Source organism: Diadema antillarum, unplaced genomic scaffold (assembly GCF_040938485.1).
Source record: "Diadema antillarum isolate AM-2024a unplaced genomic scaffold, OU_Dant_1.0 seq00000964_RagTag, whole genome shotgun sequence".
In the NCBI taxonomy this organism is placed as follows: domain Eukaryota; kingdom Metazoa; phylum Echinodermata; class Echinoidea; order Diadematoida; family Diadematidae; genus Diadema; species Diadema antillarum.
In genome coordinates, this window is record NW_027271810.1 from 263197 (window position 1) to 286728 (window position 23532).

General features: G+C 42.2%; 1 protein-coding gene across 1 annotated transcript in view; it reads right to left on the reverse strand.

Annotated features, from left to right (window-relative positions):
* Positions 1 to 863: 863 nt before the first annotated feature.
* The window catches only part of LOC139741937 (uncharacterized), a 68943-nt gene continuing 46274 nt past the window's right edge, over positions 864 to 23532 (reverse strand). The window contains exons 11-29 of the mRNA XM_071652508.1: positions 22576 to 22672; positions 21600 to 21700; positions 19998 to 20090; positions 18053 to 18126; positions 17046 to 17160; positions 16334 to 16422; positions 15401 to 15506; positions 13401 to 13544; positions 12146 to 12979; positions 11477 to 11575; positions 9352 to 9495; positions 8329 to 8547; positions 7526 to 7711; positions 6886 to 6969; positions 6122 to 6190; positions 5236 to 5316; positions 4251 to 4386; positions 2940 to 3059; positions 864 to 2452 (exon numbers count right to left, since the gene is read on the reverse strand). Coding sequence (XP_071508609.1) covers positions 864 to 2452; positions 2940 to 3059; positions 4251 to 4386; positions 5236 to 5316; positions 6122 to 6190; positions 6886 to 6969; positions 7526 to 7711; positions 8329 to 8547; positions 9352 to 9495; positions 11477 to 11575; positions 12146 to 12979; positions 13401 to 13544; positions 15401 to 15506; positions 16334 to 16422; positions 17046 to 17160; positions 18053 to 18126; positions 19998 to 20090; positions 21600 to 21700; positions 22576 to 22672 — 4380 coding nt within the window. The remainder of the gene's footprint in view (positions 2453 to 2939; positions 3060 to 4250; positions 4387 to 5235; positions 5317 to 6121; positions 6191 to 6885; positions 6970 to 7525; positions 7712 to 8328; positions 8548 to 9351; positions 9496 to 11476; positions 11576 to 12145; positions 12980 to 13400; positions 13545 to 15400; positions 15507 to 16333; positions 16423 to 17045; positions 17161 to 18052; positions 18127 to 19997; positions 20091 to 21599; positions 21701 to 22575; positions 22673 to 23532) is intronic.

The following is a 23532-nucleotide window of genomic DNA, read 5'->3' on the forward strand; positions in this document are numbered from 1 at the left end:
CTCTTTTGACTGTTCCACTTTAGTCAGGAAGTTTGGGAAGTACAAGCTGTGTATATACACTTCAAAATACACTCATAGTGTCAGGCAGACAACAAACTGTTAATCTGGAATCCCACGGGGTTGGCATGGAAGAACAACAAATGCTACAAATTTTTGACAGCAAAAATGTGAGTCCAAGATGCATCTTTGAAACCTCGTATGAGAATATGACCGCCTCTGCTGACCATCAACAGAGTCACCAATATATTATGTCCTTCACAATCACTACACTTAACATGATCCGTAAGTCTCTTAATGCTAACAGTACGAAATATGGTGAGAGTTCTGTGTCGTTTTCAGAACAACTTTAACTAATAGTCGATCTCGCGGTGATACTCTCATCAAGTTCTCTTCATGACTATAGTGTCATTTCAACAACAGCTGAATAACTGGGACAACATAGGAAGCGGAGTATCTGAGAAATATACATATTGCAATTGATGCATAAATACTGCACAGGTTTAAAGAAGTGGGAAGAAATAGAATGACAGCATCACGCCACAGTGTACTCATTTCAACATTTTGTCTTTGTTTTTTGCTTCCTTCAAGGAATGCTTACAAAACAAAGAATGCGATATGTGTAGTTCCTATAGAGTTGACTGATCTTTGTTTTTCCTCCGTAAGATGGAATTAAAAGAATGACAGACACACATCCTGCTAGATGAGATAAAAAGCAGACAAACATGTGGCATAAGAATCATTTCAAAATAGCATGAAAGGTAGATAGATTCCCAAGAGTTCACACACGAAAACAAAGTCTGTAAGGGCTGAGGGGTGATGTATGAATGATATAAAAGATGAAGGGTTCAGTACTGAGCACATGCTCAATATTTGAAGCATGCTTTACACAAGCGCTTGATGCACGACGCTTCCTTTACAAACACAGACTCATCTCCGACCTGGTTGATGAAGTCCTTGGCCGAGTCGTCGCGCCGCGAGCTGATGATTGCAATCACCAACTCAGGACTGCAGTCCTCCTCCAGGTTGTCGGCCAGCCTTCCGGCAGGCCGACTCCCGGGATGGCTGCCCTCTGCGGTCTCGGTGGCAGACACGTCGTAGACCTGAGAGAAGCAGTACAGCTGCTGGGCGTCTGCTGTGAAGGTGGCCACTCCCCCCGCTGACCACCCTGTGGCAGCGTTTGGACTGTGGCTGCCTGAAGAGGGGGTCTCGTCCATGTCGGAGGAGTCCGAACTCGACAAGTCGGTGACTGGTGCAAAAGCATTGAGTGCCCGTTGGGATGCCGGGGTATGCTTAGGTCTGGCTCCGGCCGTCGGTGGAGGCGCTCTGGGCCTAGTGGGCTGTCCTGAGGATGATCCTGTTTCTCCCGGCTGGTCGAGTCCAGTCTCTCCTTCAAAACTGTCCCTTCCATTCTCTGAAAGACTGTCGTAAGAATGTTCATTCAACTCGCTTCTTCCTTCCTGACTGAGCTCTAATGGTTTCCCACTCACTTCGTCCTCAATCCCACCACTATCCTGTTGGATTGCACTGGATTGGCTGACACTGCTCTCAGCTTGTCTTGAATCTGGAGCAACGCGATCGGTGTCTTCCGCCTTCTCAGTCTCCTTGGAAGCCTCTCCGATGGCCTGATCACAAGGAGCAACTCTTTCTGACGAGGCCTGGGTGTCTGCTACCTGTGATGGTGTAGACTTCTCCTCCACTGAGGTGCTTTCTGAGATTCTGGTCTCACTCCCACGATCCTCCCTGTTGTCCCCAACCATTTCTTCCACGGCCTGACACTCCAAGGCACTTTCTGCCAATGCTTGGATAATAGATACAGGTGGCGAAGACGATTCAGTTTCCGGGGTAGGAACTGCTGAAATTTTGGGACCATCTCCAGCATCATTGGTGTTGGAGCCCAGAGTGGCTTCTGATGTTCCTGACTGTGGTGCTTCCCCCTCCTGCAGTCCAGCACTGCCTTGATCATCACTGTGATCTGCAAAACTCTCATCTACCCCAGATTCCTCATCGACGCCAGTGGTGGAAAGAGAAGGAGCAACAACTTCCTCATCATCACCACCACCACCACCATCAGGAGTCTCCCCTGCCTCCAAGGTTGGGCGAGACTCCTCCCTCAATATGCCTCTCTCAGAGTCATCCGTCTCCCCCGAGAACATCTGGGATGAGGAGTGCACCTCCACCACCACCTCCACAATTTGGGCGGAGCCCTCCTGGTCCTCCATCACCTCATCACTATTGTCGCCACCTCCTCCCTCTGACCCCTCGCTCATCGTAAGCCTCCTGGACAGCCTGTCATTGGACCCATTGTCCGTTGTGTCCCCAGGAGTGGTTGATCCCCTTCGGGCAGTCGCTGCCGATGTCCGCGGGATGCTGTGAAGCGTCACCTCGGGAAACACATAGCTTTCTGCTTCGCGATCACTGAGGTAGTCTTCATGTCCGTACTGGTAGGAACCACCTTTGATAAATTGATACAAATTAGAGTTTTCGTGAGACTTGCAGGATCGAAGCCATGAAGTCCACTGAACCTCATTGTAAGAAAATTATGCATTACAGGGAAAAAAATAACCTTGGCACCTTGAGTGATATTATCTCGGCAGAGGGGTTAAAGATGAGAGTCTCTTAAATTCATGCATTTTTGGGAATTCATGGCTTCATTTCTGAGGTAAAAAACAAAGACAATTAAAATATATTCTCCTTTGTGTAAAATTCATCTTGCCATCATCAGACTGAACAAAAAGTGATTTCTCTTGTATATTTTATATAAATGTCAATATCAAACATAATCATATATATACACACACACACACACATACACACACATATTGATTTATACATGTATATACACACTATTACTAACTGCATGTGTAATCATGGATACCTAATGCTGCTGGCCATTACAATTTCTTTTTCATGTGCTTGCTTGTTTGTTTTTTGTTTTTTACCTTGGAGTGACGAGACGTCAAGGGTGTGTCCACCAGCCATCATTCTCCTGACAAGACCGCATCGCACCAGCTCCTCAGCGGTTTGGTGTGCCAAGTCCCACACATTCTCCACGGTCTCAGCTGGTAACAAGAATGGAAAAAAAATTGGAATTCAGAAGAACAAAATCACACTTTGCAGCCAAACTTTGCTATACACTGAAACAAATTCTCTGCCCCCCCCCCCCCAAAAAAAAAAACCCCAACATAATAAACTGAATAGTGTGTGTTAATGACATAAAGTCAATCAAATATGGCCTAAATCAAAGCTTGATTCTCCAGTTCCTAATAGAGTTTATTCAGGCACATCTGACTGTAAGTCTTGTTAGAAAAGGTCGGTGCTCTACAGTGTGATATAATGCAAATTGGAAATGGTGATTTCTGCTTGCGCAATACGTTTGTTTCACACTGTAACAACACATTGGATCAACTGGGCATATCTGGTAACAACAAGGTAACATTCTTTTAAAACATTCAAACAAAATGATGGTTTTGTCCTGCTTTCTCAAGATGTAATCGTTCTATGGAGATCGCATCTTAATCATTAATTATTACTTCAGGAACGTGGTTATACAATGCAACTGGGGAAAGTGTTGACATATTTAGCAAGTCAATGAAAACAGACTGTCCACTTTCAAGTCGCTAACACTCAAAAAGCACTCATCGAACATACTAAGTATCAATCCTTTTAAAGAGAAAAAGTCACTGCAATGGCTTTATATGGAAAGGCATGATTTTCTTTTCTCTTTTCTCTTTTCACATCTCTGTTCTAAACACGCCAGAGTCCTTATGTTACCAAAATGCCCCCATGATGGAGGAATTTGTCTCTTATACGAATTTGAGTAAAGACATTTAAAGTTTTCGGCATACATGGAAGTGGCAATTTCTGTATATTGCTGCGCGCAATCAACAAACTTGTCTCAATATGACTACCTGACCATGTACCTATCAAAGTCTTAATGTGACTGAAGAAGGCATACCATTATAATGAAGTCCTTGGAACCAGGACTTTTCTTTCATTACATCGACATTCTGTTACCACCAAACAAATAAACAATAAAAAACATCGAGTGGATAATGTTGAGGCCTGAATTTTTACTTCGTTGTAAGCAGAATTTCATTATAACTGTGTTCGTTATACCGGGAGTGCACTGTACAGGACATCCAACTGCAAAAAATAAAAAATCAAATCAAATAACAAAATATATCTAATGAAGAAAACAAGCGGGTGTCTGATATCAAGGGCGTATGCAGTCTTCTGAGACCCCTTCGTACCGGTCTGAAAGTGAGCCAGTGCCTGGATGAGCTCCGTCCCAGAGAAACATTTCCTCTTCTGGCACAGGGCCTGCTGCAGCCGCTTCAGAGTCTGCGGTTTGATGGGCGATGTGTTGGCCGCAGTACCCTTCCAAGCCTGAAATAGCATGAAAAAAGAACGGCAACAATAGACATTAGAACTGATGAAGTGTGATGTTGGTAGTTTGCCCGAAGTAACTGCTGGCCAGTTTCATATGGCAGACGGACACTGTGATCGGGTGATACTGTTTATGGATCATCTTGGTGGGTGCTCACTGCTTGCTTGGAGTGGACACTGTGGCGTGGCCCGTAGTCCATTTGCATGTTCTCATGGTTTGACAGCACTGTCTTGTTTCATTAGATTCTCAAAGAGAGTCAGGGATGTTCACTCATTTCCATGGCCTGTCTGGTGTTTTAACACTTTTCTTTTCTCGTTATCAAGCTCATACAAATTGGATGGTAACTTCAGGAAGATCAACTGCAAAAGTTTTTGCTTATCTTAGGGCCACAGAAAGGAATTTTCCTCCGTCACATCTTTTGACATGAATCAGACTTGGACCAGTATTACTGACCATGAGGTGTATGACCATTAAAATCACCGACAATCTCATTCTTGTGACAGATATGGACACTCTAAGAATCAAGAAGCCCAGAAGAAAACTTGCCCTTAATCCTTCACATATCTATTGCTCTTTGCCGTACCTTGGCATGCAGTGTCAATGGCATTAATGATGACAAAACATTGTCTGTGATTATGATTAGACAAACCCAATCAGGCACCACAACATAATGGACCAATCAAAGGACACTTAGGATGTGGTAGGGATTAGGATGATGAGTTGGGTAATCTCAAGTCATTGACAGTTAGTTTGTAGGACATCCGTACTGATTGGTGAAGGAAGTGTGCCTGGCAGCTAACAGGGTTCAAGGGTTCAAGGGTTATAAGGTTAAAACTTGAGACACTGACCCTGTTCAGGAGTTCCTGGTAGAGTTCGATGAGACGCCTCGTTGGCCAGGTGTACAGTTGCAAGATCTGGATCACGCCTTTCTGCATTCACAAAATTATACCACGGGATGTGTACTTATCAACACAATGTACAAGCAATGACCTCAAGTATTGTCATAAAAACACACAGCTTTCATTGGAGCTTGCATCTGCCCTTGACAAAATGTCTGAAAGATCGGCGAGCATTGCGACTTTGACAAAACAAAGGTTTGAATATATGAGGGATGATAGTTGTCCCTAGCTGTATTGGTCATACCCTTCTACATTTCCCCCAAAACAGTGACCGGTCTAATGCATTTAACATGAGCCATGCTTGACATAAAACACATGGCCTCCAAGACATGTAAGTTTTGTGTCATGGACATGCTACGACTATACATCATTAACATTTTCTTCATGAGACAGTACAAAAACTTTCTGTAGGTATACACTGTAGATAGGCTGGCAACACATGTTACAATCTGACCATCATTCAAATACAGATGTGTTTACATGATGCATTGTCCCTTGGTGCTGAATAAAGTTGTTTCAGTGTGTCACCTTTGAAAACTTGGCAGATGAGAATTACAACACATACCTACGTATATATCTTAAACATGTTCTTTTATTTGATGCAAAAAAAAAGAAAAGCCAAATATGAGGCCACTTGAAAACTTGTCACCTTTCAAAAAATACATTGTAGTGGAACAGGGACGAAAGCTGTTGCTTAACCCGTTGAGGACGGGCTGATTTTGCTACAACACGCATTTCCCATAGACATGTGCCCAAGCATTAGTCTTAAATGGGTTAACATCAAGTTTCATGATATAATTATGGATTCCCCTCTGGGGTCATTTTGAGGCCTTACCGCTGGTTCCAGCAGCATGTCTGCATTCAGTCCATGTACACTGTGGTTATTCATTGTCTCCATCAGGTGCTGGTATGGGAAAATAAAAATGTACAAATAAATTTACAAATTACACCCAATCTAACTTTGCTTCTGCACATTTGATCCCCCGTCTGAGGGAACCCAGTGAATCATGTACAAAGATACTGAAAATGTTCAGGACTTCTCTAATCCACCAAATCATACACAAGTGAAGAAAGCAAGAGAATATTAAGCAGAGGGGTGAAGGTTGAGGTGTGAATTTTCTTCAGTCTGTCTTCCTCTACAAGTGAAATTTGTAAGATCGTAAATCCTTATCTATAATTCAACAAACATGTCAGAAAAAGGAACCACAAGACTTGAACCCGTCATCAACTACTTTCCGCGCAGCAACAAGGTGATCCCTAGTTGCCGGCAGTGACATGATGAATTTGGAACAGATAGATCTCTATCCATGCTCCAAAATTCTGACATTGTTATGGTAAGTAGTCTAAGGCAGACAAGGCATTAATAAAAGCAAGAGAGGGGTGAATATTAAGGTGTGAATTTTCTTCAACTTGTCTCCCTTTACAAATGAAATTTGTAAGATCGCAAATGCTGATCTATAATTTAACAAACGTGTCGGAAAAAAAAGGAACAATAGGACTCAAATCTCTCATCTACTGCTTTCACTGATATTGGTCTGCTATACAAACAAACTTAATCACAGAAAGTTGCCACTTTCACGTCGCGACGATGAAGCTTACTGCTATTGCCTGGAGGATCAGCATGGCACGTGGTCTGTCCTCTGTGTGCTGTAACAAGAGATCTTCTGCCAGCTCGTTGAAATTCTGAAAAGAATTAAAAAAAAAAAAAAAGGAAGTTGATTGACCAAATTATTCAGCTATGAGCGCAGCATCAAAATGCCTAAACAATGATGAGAGTGTGACCCTGGGCACCCTAATGCATGGACCTAGTGGGGCGAGTTACATCATGAGATTAACAATCAAGTGTCTGTCTGTTTCTTGGTGCCATTCACTCTTGCTGCATGAGGTAAATTATAGCAAAAGTTTGATAAAAAAAGGAACAATCCAGACGGACTGATTTTTGCATTGCGAAGCTGATCTCGTGAGCGATTTTGTGTGTGTGTGTGTGTGATTTATATTTCTAGTCATTGTCTGTCTGTATCTGTCCACATACATTAGGATTGAATATATTATTTTTAGCCTCATATTAGCAAATATATTCTTCTTGTCTTGAATATATTAGTATGTGTGTGTATACATTAGTTTGGGTGTGTGTGAATAAATTAGTTTTGGGTGTGTGTGAACAGACCTTTCATCTGGCTACCACAGCTGTGCTACTTCTGTCTTGACAATCCCCTGTGACCTGTCGCTAAATGCTTACCTTCACCAAAGATTTCCACAGCTCCAGGCAGAAGAGCTGGAAGCAGGGTGGGTAGAGCCAGGTCGTCGTGGCGACCAGATGATTGTGGATGCTGGCCACCAGTGGGTGGAGCTTGGTAGCAATGTTGAAGGAACCCGGGTTGAGCTGCAAGAGCACCCGCAGCGCCTGCGACAGCATTGCATTCACCTGGAGAATTAGCGGAGGAACGAAGCAGAGAAAGCCCTCGTAAAACACGTGTGCTGCTGATGCCGCAAAACCAGGGCAATCACTGAAAGTCACTCAGGGCCTGATGAAGGACATCTTTTATAAACTCTAATCACTACGATTATTTACAGTTTAGGAAGGTCTTAACATCCTATATGGATGTGAGATCAAGCCTAGAGGTATAAACCGTGATGTCATTTTTTTTCTTTAAGAGAATACCAAAATTTTCAGTTCACAACTTCAATATGAATTTTTGGGGGAAAGTTTTGAGAAATGTTCTACCTTGGTGAAAACTTTGATTCTCTCTTGATGATTCTATTCAGAAGTTGGTTGAATGTTTTGTCTTGTCAAATATCAGTGGGGCAAATGTTGGCTCAAATGCAAAATTATATATTTGACATTTGATAGATGCAATACGACAAGATTGCAGATTGCATTGTATTGTATTGTATTGAGGCTGCTGCCTGAGTGTAAAGTTACGCACCATATCAACAATTTTAACATGATAAGAACTGACGATTCATGTCATTCGCTCAGGGAATGAACAGGAAATCTTCAGTCATCGTGCAGTCCAGGAACGAATGGCAGTAGACGTGTACCTTAAACGTCAAGACCTTGATCTGGCTGATGAGCAGATTCTGGAGGTACCTCTGCAGCGGCCGGTGGATGTCGTGGCTGGAGCCGGAGTCCCCCACCTCGGAGGAGGAGGAGGAGGGAGACTGGCTGCAGCCGCCGGCTTGCATGAAGTCGCTGACGGACGGGAGAAGATCGGGCAGAAGCTCAATGAGGCCCTGGATGTTGTTGATCCTCAGACACATCTGATCGATGGTAAAATACAGACACACACAAAAGATATACCGTTTTTGCCGATGTATGACCTGCACCCATGTATAAACTTGTTAGCACCCCCCCCCCCTTTTTTTTTGGTCCCAAATGGGGGGAAAAAATGGGAGAACCAAGAAATAATTGGGGCTAATGAAAAGGGGAAACCTGACCTGATGTAGCCTTTATGAAAGTCCACACGATTTGGCCAGATATGGGAGAAACGATGTTTATGTACATGTACATGTACACATAATGTAGCTGCGAACCTAGTGGTTGCTAGGTATAGGTAGGGTACACTGCAGCAGTGGTGTAATCTATACTATATCCTACTTAGAACATTTGTCCCTTCTTAATAGAAATCAAAACATTTTAATACAAAATTCATATATTATTTCTGTTGGGAATATCAGTAGGGCTGAAAAAGCATATTTGTGGTGGACAAACGGTTATTTTTCCTTTCTTGCCATAAACATGTGCAGCAATACAATTTTAGAAAAACAGTATTTTCCATGATACCTGTAGTATTCTTGGCCAAAAAAAGACAAAATGCTGCAAAAGAAAAAGAGTAACAGTTCGATGACCTTGTCAGTGGCGTAAAAAATCAAGCAAGAGTGGTTGCCTTCTGTGCCATTACTTCAGAATTGAATCAGCCGCAACTGGTCAACACCACAACCTAACGCATCACACTGTGCCTGAACGCTGCCAGACTTGGCCAAGGACTCTCTGTACACGTCTCAATGCTCTACTCTACCTCACATAGTCACTGCTATCATTCCCATCTCTGGGCCTCAACTCACCTCCGGGCTGATGGGTTCGTAGTTGTCGCACAGACACTCCTTGTCTGGGTTGAGGTACGCGTTGCAGTCAGGGAGGCCACTCCTGTCGTGGCGACAGCTGCCTAGCAACCCAGCATTCTGTGAGATCAGCAGACGGTTCATCACCTGGGGATATAAAAAACAAAAAAGTGCATGGGAATTCTGTGTATCCTACGCATGATGCATCATATGCATCCTATACACATATATTCTATGCATGGGCACATGTAATTCTGCGTATCATTAGTTTGACATTAATCAGATTCTGTCATATGAGTTGTTCTGGATCTTTTTTTTTTTTTGGGGGGGATAGATGGAAAAGAAGGAAGAAACAGTCAATTTTAGGGATCAATGAAAAGACACACTCCAAGCAAAACTATGCGTATAAAATTTGATCGAAAAAAATCTGCAGTAACAAAGCAAAACAATATCCTTCCATGGATGCTGTAACATATTTTTCTCAAAATTTGACCAACCATAGGGATGAATGTCATCTTCAGGCAAATGCATTGCATTAAATACTTGCAACAGCAATCACACACAAAGACAACCACTTCAAATCCTAAGATATATATATATTGCCATAGCTTGGTACAAGGCATATTACTACATGTCACTCCATTACTGGGGGAAGTACGGGTACTTTGTGTGACAGGGCATATGGCATCAGTTTGGTCCTACATTAAACATATATGCCATGTACGCAAGGCAATTAACAAATTTTACTATGAAAATATTCATTCAGTTTACTCTTGACATCACCAGAAGTTGCATCATATCCGTTTGTGTTTTTGGCAAAGTTAATCTAAAGAACTAACCCATTCCATGCTGAATTCTGAAATCCCCATAGACTTAATACACAGGCCACCAGGTTCCCGTAGGGAATAGGATAAATTAGCTTTGATGCAACCAGAAATATCACTGAAGGTGATTAATACCCCCGCCCCGTGACGACAGTCTTACCCAAGGAATGATCTTTCCTTGATCTTCTGCCATTTAAATGCCATTACCATGGCAACGCAGCTTCCAACACGTCCAAAAAATATGTCTTGCACATCTTCCCACCAAGACTATTGTGTGTGCCACATTTCATAAGCTTTTGTCAAAAACTGAGGAAGTAGTTCAATCCACAAGATCTTTCCTTGATCTTCCGCCATTAATATGCCGTTACCATGGCAACGCAGCTTCCGACACGTCCAAAAAATATGTCTTGCACATCTTCCCACCAAGACTAATGTGTGTGCCACATTTCATGAGCTTCAGTCGAATACAGAGGAAGTAGTTCAATCCGCAAAATCTTTCCTTGATCTTCTGCCATTTATATGCCGTTACCATGGCAACGCAGCTTCCGACACGTCCGAAAAATATGTCTTCCACATCTTCCCACCAAGATCAAGGTGTGTGCCACATTTCACAAGCTTTGGTCAAAAAACTGAGAAAGTAGTTAAATCCGCAAGATCTTTCCTTGATCTTCTGCCATTAATATGCCGTTACCATGGCAACATACTTTCGGGTACTGTCAAAAAATGCGTCTTGCACATCTACAACCAAAGGCACACATCTGTACCAAGTTTCATGGAAATTGGGCAAAAACTGAGGAAGTAGTTTGCAACACAAAATTTTCCATCATTTTGGCTCATAATATGTGAGCTGTTACCATGGCAACATACTTTTGGGTACTGTCAAAAAATACGTCTTGCACATCTACAACCCAAGGCACACATCTGTGCCAAGTTTTATGGGAATCGGTTGAAAACTGAGGAAGTAGTTCGCGACGCAAGATTTGCAACGGACCGACCGCCCTCCCGACCGACCGCCCGACCGACCGCCCGACCGTCCGCTGATTCCTATATACCCCCTTCAAACTTCGTTTGGCGGGGGTATAATGAGTCTGGGATCACAAAGTCAAAACTGAGTCAGCCCCCTCCAACCCCCCCCCCCCCCAAAAAAAAAGTCTTGTCTTATACTTTTGAGGGAGCATTGAATCAAGAAAACCCTCATCCTATCTGAGCAGACATCAAAACACCTTCCATCAAATACTCTCAATTACTTCATATAATCATAAGCTGCTATGATCTACATAAGCTGCTATGACAGAAGCGCATACCTCCTTGTTGATTATCTGGTTGGCCAGCAATACTGGAGTGGCGCACAGGTCCATGGCCAGCATATTGCTACCAAACACTCGCACGGCGAAGGTCACAGCCTGCCGGTGGTCAAACAAAATTTGAACAATGACCTTCTTTTACATGCAAAGTTGTCAGTGGCAAATCGAGCACTTCAAAGTCATATTTTTGCAAAACAATGACAAAATATTTCTAATCATACAAAAATGAGTTTAACATTTAATACTTAACATAAAAACACAAAGATATTGAAAAGTCACATTGTCTACTACTGTTCTCAAACAAGGTTAAGCATAAGTATGTGTTGCATGTCACTTTAGGATATCTACTTACTGTACAACCAGAAATGTTCACATTCATTCTCATTTCACGTATTTCGCATGAGCTAAGATTTGCAAAATTAAAATGTATGTGGAAGTTCTTGTCTACATTATAATGCATTGGATGCCAGTGGAAATTCGCACGCAAATTTCATGCTGCAAAATTTTTTGGTTTATAGTATGATATCTCTGAAAAGGAAACCTTTTATGACATTTACAGGCCTAATTTCACTGATTTTTAAGTCACATGAACAGACCTGTATAAAAAAAAAATAATAATAAAATAAATCATGGTCATTATTTTTCTTCTTTTTCCACCATAAATCTCACCTGAAGGGGACTGATCATGAGCTGCTGAAGGTCAATCATCAACTGATTGGTTGCCCTCTGACCTTTGACCCCGGCCTGCTCGGTCACCATGGCCTTGGGGTTCAGGACCTGGCAGATGTCCTGCATCAGGTCGCAGGTGTTCCTGATAATGTACACCATGTCCACTAAAGAGCTGGAGATGGGAAGGGCCACGTGGGAGCGAGGCGTGCCGTCTCCCGAGAACAGACCCAGCTGCTCAAAGATCGCCCTCAGCGTTTCCCGCTCCTGCCCCCTCTCCATGATCTGCCCCTCCTCATACGATGATGATGCTGACATCGACGACGATGATGAAGACGATTCCAGGCTGTTGTCTGCATCAGAGCTGTTAGCCCTCTCGGAACGGTGGTGGCTGCTGCTGCTGTTTGTCAATTGGTCCTTCCCCGACGCAGACCTGCCCCGATGTACCGACTGCCTCCCCGCCATGAATGCTGCTCGCGACTGCACGAAGCTTGCGGCAGATAACTCGGGGAATGACTGCGAGTGGGTCAAGTCTGTCTGGGAAGGTGCCGCTGAGGCAGCACGCAAGTTACTGTCGGGGGAATGTTCCAGATTGGAAGTCCTTGTAGATGGACCGGCCTGGTCCCGAGCACTGTCTGCAACACTTTCAGTCTGCGAATCTCTGACTAACGACCACTGGTCGGTTCGGTGGATCAGTTCGTCAATTTGCGGGAACGATTTTGTCCTGACTGGGCGTTTGAAGTTCAGCACACCGGTTGGGGTGAAACTGAGGCCCGACGAAGTGGAGTCTTGCTGCGTTGCTGGCTGGGGTTTATCATTATTGTTATAGTTCTCTCTCTATACAACGTGAAAGAAATCAGAAATGCTGTTAAATAAGCATGTTGTATCAGCAGAGAATAAGGTGATACTAAGCTTGGCACAGGTTTGCAATAACAGAAGATAAATTTGCTGATGAACAGGAATGCAAGCAATGCACAATTAGGCAAATTCTTTATCACATGACCTCTTCATAATCATTCAAAGGTGTATGTGAATTCATTTGCCCCTTCTTTCTGCAAAAAAAAAAACAAACACACAAAACACCACACTAATCTTAATGCTTCTTTGAATTGCCTACAATTAATGTTGCTGGTATTCACCGACATATTAAAAACTCAAATGACCCTTAAAAGACATCATATCTTTTTCAAAGTGACAACTGCTATGCGTAACTCTAAACTATGTGTTTTCAAGTGAGAGTCACACTTTCGCCCCCTACCTGTTGGTCTCTGGGAACCACACTGGCGAAGGCAGAGCCGATAGACTGTGTCAGCTGTGTGGCATTGGAAGGCCGGTGGTGACCACCGTCGGAAGCATTAGCGCCCTCGACGTCCTGGGAGAATTTCAGCTGGACAGTTTTGAACTGAGATGATGGACAAAACAAGACGAGAAATGCTTGACCATGATATATACCTTCAAGAGGCCATCCATCTATTGAGGATGAGTAATCTAAGATAATGACCTGTCCAGTAATATTCCTCCCTCCTCACATGCACACATACCTGTACACAAACTTGACGGAACTGTGACTGTTGCAATGACTCCCCTTTCAAATTAAAAAAATACTCAAAGTGTGGACAAATGATATCAATGCTCAAAGCTCAGTTATTCAATCAATCACAATTATTAGTTTGCTTTTTTGCTGTATTCATGTATTCATATCACAATGTTCGTAATAAGACTTTGCATTTTGATCAAACTTTTCGTATCAATGTGCCCAGAAATGCCCATATGAAGCAGAAGGTACTACTGTATACACCGTTATTTTCGCGAGGGTTTTATTTTCGCGAAGTTCGCGAGCTTCGGGCTTATCGCGAAACTAAAGCCACGCGAAAATATTACCCCGTCATACCTTATGTACAAATTGATGACAAAATGCATCCAACGCTGGGAGGACCCGAACGCGGCTGTTACACCGGCCAGTACGTATGCTACGGTGCAACCGATTGTGGAAGTGCAGTACGATGCTAAACATGCATTAAAATGTGCAATCTCCGCGCTACGTTACCCTACGCGAACGAACACCGGCTCGACGTGGTTGGGTACAGTGAGGCCTAGGGATGCATGTAGCCCGACCAGACGCCGTGTGCGCAGGGCCATGTATAGTTAGGATGCATGTTGGCCCGATCGACCGACCAGACGCCGAGTGCAGCTAGCGCAAAACTTGTGTACAGCGACAGGGCCGTGTATAATAGGATGCATGTAAAACTTTCGCTAGCGGTAGCGCAGCTCTGAAACTTTGTCGTCTATCTATTTGTTGCAACATTTGGTAGGTATTGAGTACTTGCGAATCCCGTAATTGTTTCGTTTTATAAATCTTCTACTGTGTCTTTTCTATTTTCATTGAAGTCACAATGCAAATTGAAAAACGTTACGAGTACATTGGCAAGTGTTTGAACGTGTTTCTCGGGCTTGGCAGTAGACCCTACAATACTACTACTAGTATCAATCGCGAATTTAACAACACGCGAAAATGCCACTGATACCGTGATTCGCGAAAATATCTGTATGTGATATACAGTATGTAAATGTTATTCATAATTATAATCATTTATGCTGGCCTCTCATCAAGCCGATTAATGAGATTAACATTCACTATGTGGATGTCACTCGCATCTCTATGCCATCACCATGGACACAGATGGCATAAATGTGTGTTACCATGATGTCTTCTAATTGGCTGGATTGCTCCTGTGTAGTCAGGGGGTATTGCCAACATTTTTTGCTGCAGGCCAAGCAATGTCGTACTTTGGATTTGATTACTGCAAGCCAATTTTTGTGTGGATAACATCTCATAACAGAAGATACGTTGAATACTGGGATTTCAAAAAATTTTACATCCAGAGGAAACTTTGTCTTGGTTTTTACTGGAAAAGGATTTAAAAAGTTCAAATAAGACTTGGCCATATCTCACCATACACATACACATTGCCTTTTAACCCGTTTAATAAGGACGGACTGATTTTGCTACAACATGCATTTCCAAAAGACGCTTGCCCGAGTATACTCAGGACTCGTCCTCAACGGGCTAAAGTGTTCCTTTCACCACAATCATTGCCCTTGGTGAATATACATGTAGGATGACAACAAAATACTCCTCCTTGCTCAAATATCTGGTCTTCACAGATGTAAAGAACACGAAAACAGCCCCCAAATCACTTGTTGCGTAAAGATTTTCCATGCAACATTTACTGCTCTACAGAGCAGGGAGACTGTTACCTGATCTCGAGCGATGCTGTACACAAGCATGGCCTGGATGTCTCGGATGAGATACTGGAACCAGTGCACCGCCGACGAGGTCAATGCCTTCCGCCACTCTTGGGTGCTGTGTGTGGAGAACGGGTGAACGCATAGTGTGAGAGTTTGCAAAATCCATAATAGCAGGAAAGGTGTAAAAACTTTGTCATCTTTGGAACAAAAAAAAATGTGTTGGAATGACATTGTCTGCTGACAGTCACTTCTCCCGCTGACACCACTCAATGTCAGTCCTTTATACTACCAGTGGAGTACCCACAGTGTACCTTTAACAAGGGCTTGACGCTAACTTTTTTTTTCTTAGGTGACTAAAATCTTTGAATTTGACATCTTGGCAGCCCAAAAAAGAAATGTATTGGCTGAAATAAAAGGAAATGTTACAATGCATTTTCAATCATAGTTGCCTGATCGGGAACCATAAGATATTAATCTTTTTGGAAATTTAGTGGCCTGGCAATCATTTCTAGCGGCCCAAGGCCACCACACCACCGCTAATGTCGAGCCCTGCTTGAACCAACTACAATCCACATCAAGGGCGGATCCAGGAATTCCGTAAAGAGGAGGCGCCCTTACAAAATTAAAGAGGGCGCATGCGCCCTCAATTTTTTTCCTTTTTATTTCTTTTGTTTTAACAAAAAATAAAGAGGGGGCAAGCACCCAGTGGGCCCCCCTCTGGATCCGCCACTGCACATGTTAATGAATCTAGCTCTACGGCAAGAATTGAGGTGGAAAATACCACATGAACATGAATTGGGTGTGTTTCTTTTCGCATACAGGACCTCTACTTAAGGTTTTCTGAGGTAGAGAGGAGGGTGGGAAAGACGCTCTGGGAACAGATGAGTGAGTGATGAGTGGTGTAGAGCGAGCTAGGGAAAGATGGAATTTGCCCTCCTTTACCTTGATGGGATGTATTCCTTCCAGTCCTGGTCTAGTCGGTCCAGCCGACGCGCCATGGAAACCATCGCTGGGTCGATGTATTCTCTCTTCTGTAAAGACAGAAACAGAAAAGAAAATGGGGAATAGCGGTCACCTCTCCCATATTTTCTTTTGCCACCGGTAGTTCCGCCTGCCTGAGAATTACAGGTGGACAAACCTGGAAGCTATCAATTTGGAGGTCAAGGTGATATATTACATACTGCGCATGTATTTGTAGATTTGCAAAGATGGCAATAAGACAAAACAACAACACAACAACAACAACAAACCAAGTGCCCCATAAATATGTAAATACACTGCCTCAAACACTAGCAATACACTTTGTCGGTAAACACACTGATTTCTTCTTGGGGAGAAAGCCCCTTTATGCAAATGAATCAAAACTAGATAGCTATCTCCTATCACCTACATGGATTAGAAAAAGCATGCACAGAAACTCATGCTCATGTTTATAGAAATATTATTATAATTGTTATGTGCTTCCAATGAAACTAACTTTAAACACTTGCGATTGTATTGTGCATAGTGAAGCAACACTAGAATTCACAACATGCAGTATGCTACTATTAAATAGATATATACATGTACTTTCTAACTCTTTTGTCACTTCTGGCTATTCTCTTCTATCACTTCTACTATCCATTATTGTGACTTTATGCCGTTCAGTCAGTACCTCCGTGTCATGAGAACTATTCCTTGCTTCAACCTTGTCACACAGCACAGAGACGTCGGCCATCAAGCAGGTGTAGAAGGTAGTCACCACAGTTTCCATGACTTCGATATGGTACCTGCAAAGAGCACACATGATTCCAAGTTTGAGTTAGGGGGAATGTCTGAGAAACATCTGCAACATTCTGACATTTATTTCATAATCTTAGTACAAATATGACAGAGCTACGGCCACAAAATCAAGAAAAGCAAACACATATTTATGGGCATCCGTATACATACATTCTGATATTTACAAAATCAAAGAGACATATGACTGGCAAAATGTAATGTTGATGTAACCTCTTGCAAAAGGACAAGTTGGTACATTGTATTAGGCTATATGAATGTACATTATGCATGTTTACATATAAACAGACAGACGTAAGTACTGGATGCACACACAAACATCACATATTCAAACACATCCTCATACACACATACACTCATGCACCTATGTACAAATCAAACATGATAATGTTCAACAACATGTAAATCAGTGGAAAATCCCATTTTCTTTGCTCATTTTCCACTAGTAAATTATATTCATTTCTGGTCAGTTTTCTTCTGTCTGCATTTATAAACATGTATACCAATTACAAATTTGTTTGATAAAAACTGCAAAAATTTAGCACAATCACAAATCTACACATGTGTGTAGAACTCAAATATCAGATCCTTCTAACTGCAAACAAAGATCCCTTTGTTACTGTCCCTTCAAATAAGATTAAAGCAGCCATGCACAGGACAATTTCTAAAAGTACGCAGAAAGCAGCATTTTTTACTCATGGTTGACATTTACATGCCAGTATCACCTTCGTTATTTCATACCACCTACCTCAAATCATTTGTTTGAGGTCACACTGTCACAATATAAACAAATGACATATTAAAAAAAAAGCCAAAACAATAGGTAGAGAGTGAGAGGGATAAGTATAAACATAATGGAATAATTTGCAAGGAGACACTTACAGCTGAAATAACCTCCTGTAGTTTTCCTGGAAGTAGAGAATTTCTGACTGTATATGCACAATCAATTTACTGATCTGTATGTTCAGAAAAGAAGAAAGAAAGAGGGGATATGATAAAAAACATCAACACTTGGAATGTAAGTGTTCTGTGATCGCACATGAACACAGAGACAAAATCCCTTTCAATTTGACATTGAGGAATGAAGTTTTGTACTACTGTAGTAAGTCTACGGCCTGTGAATAAGGTACCAGCAATATTTCCTGCTACTTACTCCTGAAAACGAAAACAGCACAATTTTCTTTGAAGCCGGAGACGGGTTTGAAGCTTTTCATTCTTTCATTTTTATTCTAAAAAACATTCATCGCCTTACAGTGGTTTGAGAATAGGTTGTGAGAATTGACCATTGCATATCAGTTCATGGAGCAAATCTACATCTAAAACAAAATACAATGGAAGTCAAAGGTTGCTGTACCATTTTATCTGACGCACCTGGGATTATCAAGAAGTTCTTATCAAGAGCTAATCTAAGTAATTGATTGTATCCACCACAGGTCTGTTGCCTAATGATACTTGCAAGGTAATGCACATATCACAGAAGCGTTCAGTGTCTTTCTACACTGTAGAAGGAAATGTTCTGTTTGATCAATTATAAGACAGAAATCATTTCTGGACGGGCATGAGAAACTAGATCGTGGCATCGCAATTTGGGATGGTCAAGAGGGGTCAAGAGGAGGACAAAGAGCAACGACCGAGTCGTCACGTGAAATGCACGGGTGGCGGATGGCGCCCTTGCTAATGAGCAGAGCTTGCGTGCTCCAAGTGTATGTGGACTGTCCAGTAGCTAAGACTCGTCATACTTGGGTTGGAAATCTGGATTGTACAGTGCCTTGCATATACATTTTAATATTGTTTTTTGGAGTGCGAGGCCAAAATGAGATTTATGCCAGGAACAGCACTATTCATCATCATTACTTATGGGTTGCACAGCATTATGTATTACAATACACCTGTAACAAGGACAAGGAGGGCAGGGGAGTACCTCTGTGACTGTTTGGTTATTAAAGCTACTGCCTCTTAGGCCCGAATTCACGAAGGTGGTACAAATGAAACCATGGTTTAAACCATGGACAAAAACCATGGAGCGCCAAGTGTCGCACAGAGTATTTTGTTACGAAATTAGTCATTTCATTGACAAAATGACTGTTTCGTTAACGAAATTATCATTTCGTGGACGAAATGTTCATTTAGTAACAAAATGTTGTCATTTCGTTACAAAATAATCATTTCATCGATGAAAAGACTGATTTCGTAACGAAATATTCCGTGCAACACTTGGCGCTCCATGGTTTCATATGTACCACCTCCGTGAATTCGGGCCATTGAGCCTAGTACAAAGTCTATGAGCCGTCAGGGTCTCATATTGAATGGGTGAATACAACTGATGGGGATATTAAGAAGCAAAGACAGGATTAATATTTGGTAAGGACTGCACATTTTGGCCAAGGATGTGCAGTTTTGGCAAGGATACCAATGGATATAATGCACAGTGCCGCCTTGTGTCAATGAGCAAGGCACTTTATCCCATCCATGATGATCTGTCTGCCCGCGTTTACCAAAACATACCTTGTAGGAAGGTGAGCACAATTTGTGGTTAGATTTTACAGCATGAGAGAGCCGTCCACTGGCAACCTGGCCAGAATTCTCCCACGGGAATGTGAGAGAAGTCACTGAATGTGGTGGGGGGGGGGGGGGGAAGGAGTTGATTCCAGTGACTTGGATAACAACAGGTTGTAAACAGCTTTTAACACCATAGTCGTGGGAAGATTGTACACATCAAAATAAACGACTTATACATTTCACAGATATATGTGTCATCACTGCGACACGTCACTTGTTGGATATTGGGAGGAGGTAATGGGGCAAAGACCGTCAAAGGAGAAATTACCAGTTCAGGTGAGACGGGAGTGGTGTACGCATTCAGACGGAGCTCCGTGGTCAGTATCAGCTTCTGACCATTGTAGCTACACTGGACACTTTCCTGTTTGGAAAAACAACATTTGTGAACAGTAAGTAAACATAGAAAAACAAACCCCTCTGTACAGGGGAAAAAGACAAACAAACAAACAAACAAACGAACAAACAATGACATCATGCTCTGCAAGACATTCAGAGATCAAATCCAGGAACAAATTGTCATGCCACATCTAACTTTTCAAACTCTAACTTTTTGGAGACCTGTAATTGAGCCATGTAAATATAGATTTGAAGAAATGATTTACATACAGCAGGGCATACATTCTTCAAGTTTTGATAAAGTGCGGCAGGACAGGCATGGGCCAAAGGTCACAACAGACTGTCAACTAGGAAGGAGACAGACATTGCCGCCACACAAAGTGAGTTGAGCACAAAATAGAGCTAAAGGGTGTTTATTCTATTCAGCATTCTATGTGATGATATCACATTTTACCATGGCCAGATAACAAAGGTGACCTTAAGTCCATGTAAGTGATTACATCATCTTGTCTTTGTTTCCATGAAATGATTATGAGCAGCAAACTCACAATGGCAAAAGAAGAGAGGGTGGGGGTGGGGAATGCTCATCTGCATTTATATCTTCTCATAAAAAAGGCACGAAGTGTGCATTCACAGTTGTGCTCAGAATTCCTTCAGACAGACATTACGAGCCTTCGCAAACATGACAGATAATGAGAGGGCATATCACTCGTCAAATGTGAGAGATTACAGCGCCACTTAAGCGTCATGTGGGGTCAATATAACCTGACATCCACACAGGACTACTCATTGGTGCCTGGTTTGATTCTTTATCTTGGGAAGAAGGGACTATAAACGCAGCACAAGCTATAAACGTCACATGTTGGTGCGCGGGTCCAGAGATCTCTTCCAAATTCCTCTCTTGGTTTCTTGCCATGTTTTTCCCCCCTAGTGAATTCAAAATCATGTCAGCATCATAATGTTAATGGTCTCCTGACTGTGCACAGAAATAAACACAAGCTCTGAGATGAATTAGGGACAGCGGCATCGGTCAATCCCCCCCCCCCCCCACTTATGCAATGTTTGCACCAATCATTTCATGAAAATTGCAAGGATCAGAAGTATCCCACGAGACAGCGAGGCCAGTATCTCATGCCCACATGGCACCACAGGAGCCCTAAAGGGACGCCTTAGCATAATACATATCTCAAGGTAGACCATGCCACTCAATGAAAGAGGGGGTGCAAATCCTATCAAGCATTTCACAAGACAGTCTTTCCATATTCAAATTGGGAAATGTCACTGGCATTCTTGGAAGCCAAACAAATATGGAACTAAATTGTCATTTTTCAATGCTTGATGAATGGTGTGTTATTAGTCAATTGTTTAATCAGATACCAAAATGTCATCCTTGATGTAGTTCACAGGAATTTAGTGAACTTGGAAAAAGGGAGTAAAGGAGTTAAGTCTCATCACTAGATGGAAATGAATTGTTTTCATGAGTTTTTTTGTAGAGACGAAAAGTATACCAGTAAGTCTCTCCATGCAAGCTCACCTTCAGACTGTGTGTGATCATCGTCTGAATGTCGTCATGGAGACGGCCTTCCAACATCATTTTGAGATCCAGGGTTTCAGAGAGGAGGGTGATCAGACATACTGTGAGGACAGGTCACAAATAGATAGATAAATACATAAATAAACACATACACACATACAATACAACTGAGCATTCATTTGGCTTTTCCACGAATCAAATCAGCTTATTCATACGAGATCAATGCATATTTAGTGTCAGTGACATTCAAATTTAGGTGAATTGGATCATACATGATTATGCTTCAACTGAAAGAAAGAATCATGAATGGATAAGTAAATTTGTTTAAAAGAGTGAAAGACGTACTTTCCCCTGTGCAGAGAGTTTCAACATTTGAATGCCAGCATTTTTTTTCCCCTCATTTTTCTCAAGACATCACGTAAATAGAATATGTCAAAATGAACAGTAATTTGTTATTTTCTTCTTCTTCTTCATTTGTTTGTTTGTCTCTTTGGGGTAGTTTGTGGGAAGGTGGTTTGTATCACTATAACAAAGAAATTGGCAACTCTGTGTGATGTGCAAATGTAGGTGTTGCACAGCTCTCCATTTGGTTTGTAAATAAAAATTAAATAAATTTTCATTTTTCTCATGAGAAAAACTTTCTTCAGACCTGTTCTTGGTATAGAATAAAAGTAATATGTTTTTGTATGTCCTCCTCAGCAGATAAGTTCTGTCTGTGCCCAGTATTTGAGAAAAACAGTGGAATTTTGTGTACAAACCAAACAGAGAGGTGCTCAACACCTAGATCACACTGAGATGCCAAATGAATATCTAACTCTCTAAACTTTTACAGTTCATGACTTTTTAATGTATCTGATTTTTTTCCCCCTAAAATTTCCACTGATTTATATTTCTGATTTTTCTGCTTTAACACAAAGCAACACAATATCAACATGGAATCTCCCTTTAAATCAGAATGGGCGACCTCTTGACTTACCCACTCTGCTATTGGGACTTCTCTGTTGCAGAAGTTTCTCTAGCTGAGAGCAGCATCTGTCCTTGAGACTGGAGAGAGCTCTGCACAGCATCTCATACTGTATCCAGAAAAAGACGGTTCAAAAATATACTGTATACGCCATATATTTCGCAAGTCCAAGTTTTTGCGAATCGGGAATTCCCGACGATTTCGCAAGTGGTTAAATTCGCGATCGTGGAGTCCTGTACTGAACGGAGAAGTGTACACGCGTACGTCACATTCACATCGGGATCAGAGTCAATATTTTCGTGTGTCTTTAATTTCGCGAATAGCACCCGACTCGCGAAATTCGCGAAAATAAAAACCTCACGAAATATTCGGCGTATACAGTATATGAAATACATATCGTCACTGGGGTGACAAGACCTTGCATCTCAAATTTTGGTAAAATTACTTTTTTGGATTAATGGTCAGATAATCAGTTAAGTGATGTCCTGTCCAAATCCTACTGCCTTACCCCCCCCCCCCCCCAAATAAAGCCACCATGGCATGTCAGAGGAAAGGCTATCCCATCTGATATAGTGCTTTGGCAGCCATGTTTTTCTGCTCTCCTGAACATTTGGCATTTTGTAGATACAAGGTCTTGTCTCCCCAGCGACGATACATTTGCTTCCGTTCATTGGGAATCCCGCAGGATATACACAGGATGAAACACACATACTGAGTACTTCTTTGTTTGAAGGAAATCAAAGCTGAAGTATTTATAAATGTAAAATCTTGCGCAAAAAAAAAAGCCATTCTTCCCCCACATTGGGAAATACCCCAAAGTCAAGGGTGCACCTCCAAAACAAGCTCAGCAGGATCGACACCTGTCCTTGAATGAGCACGGAGCTGACTAGCCTAGTCTTTCTGGTGGCAATTGGGGGGGGGGGGGGGGGGAGGGCTAAAAAAAAATCATGCCCTGGAAAATTAACAAGC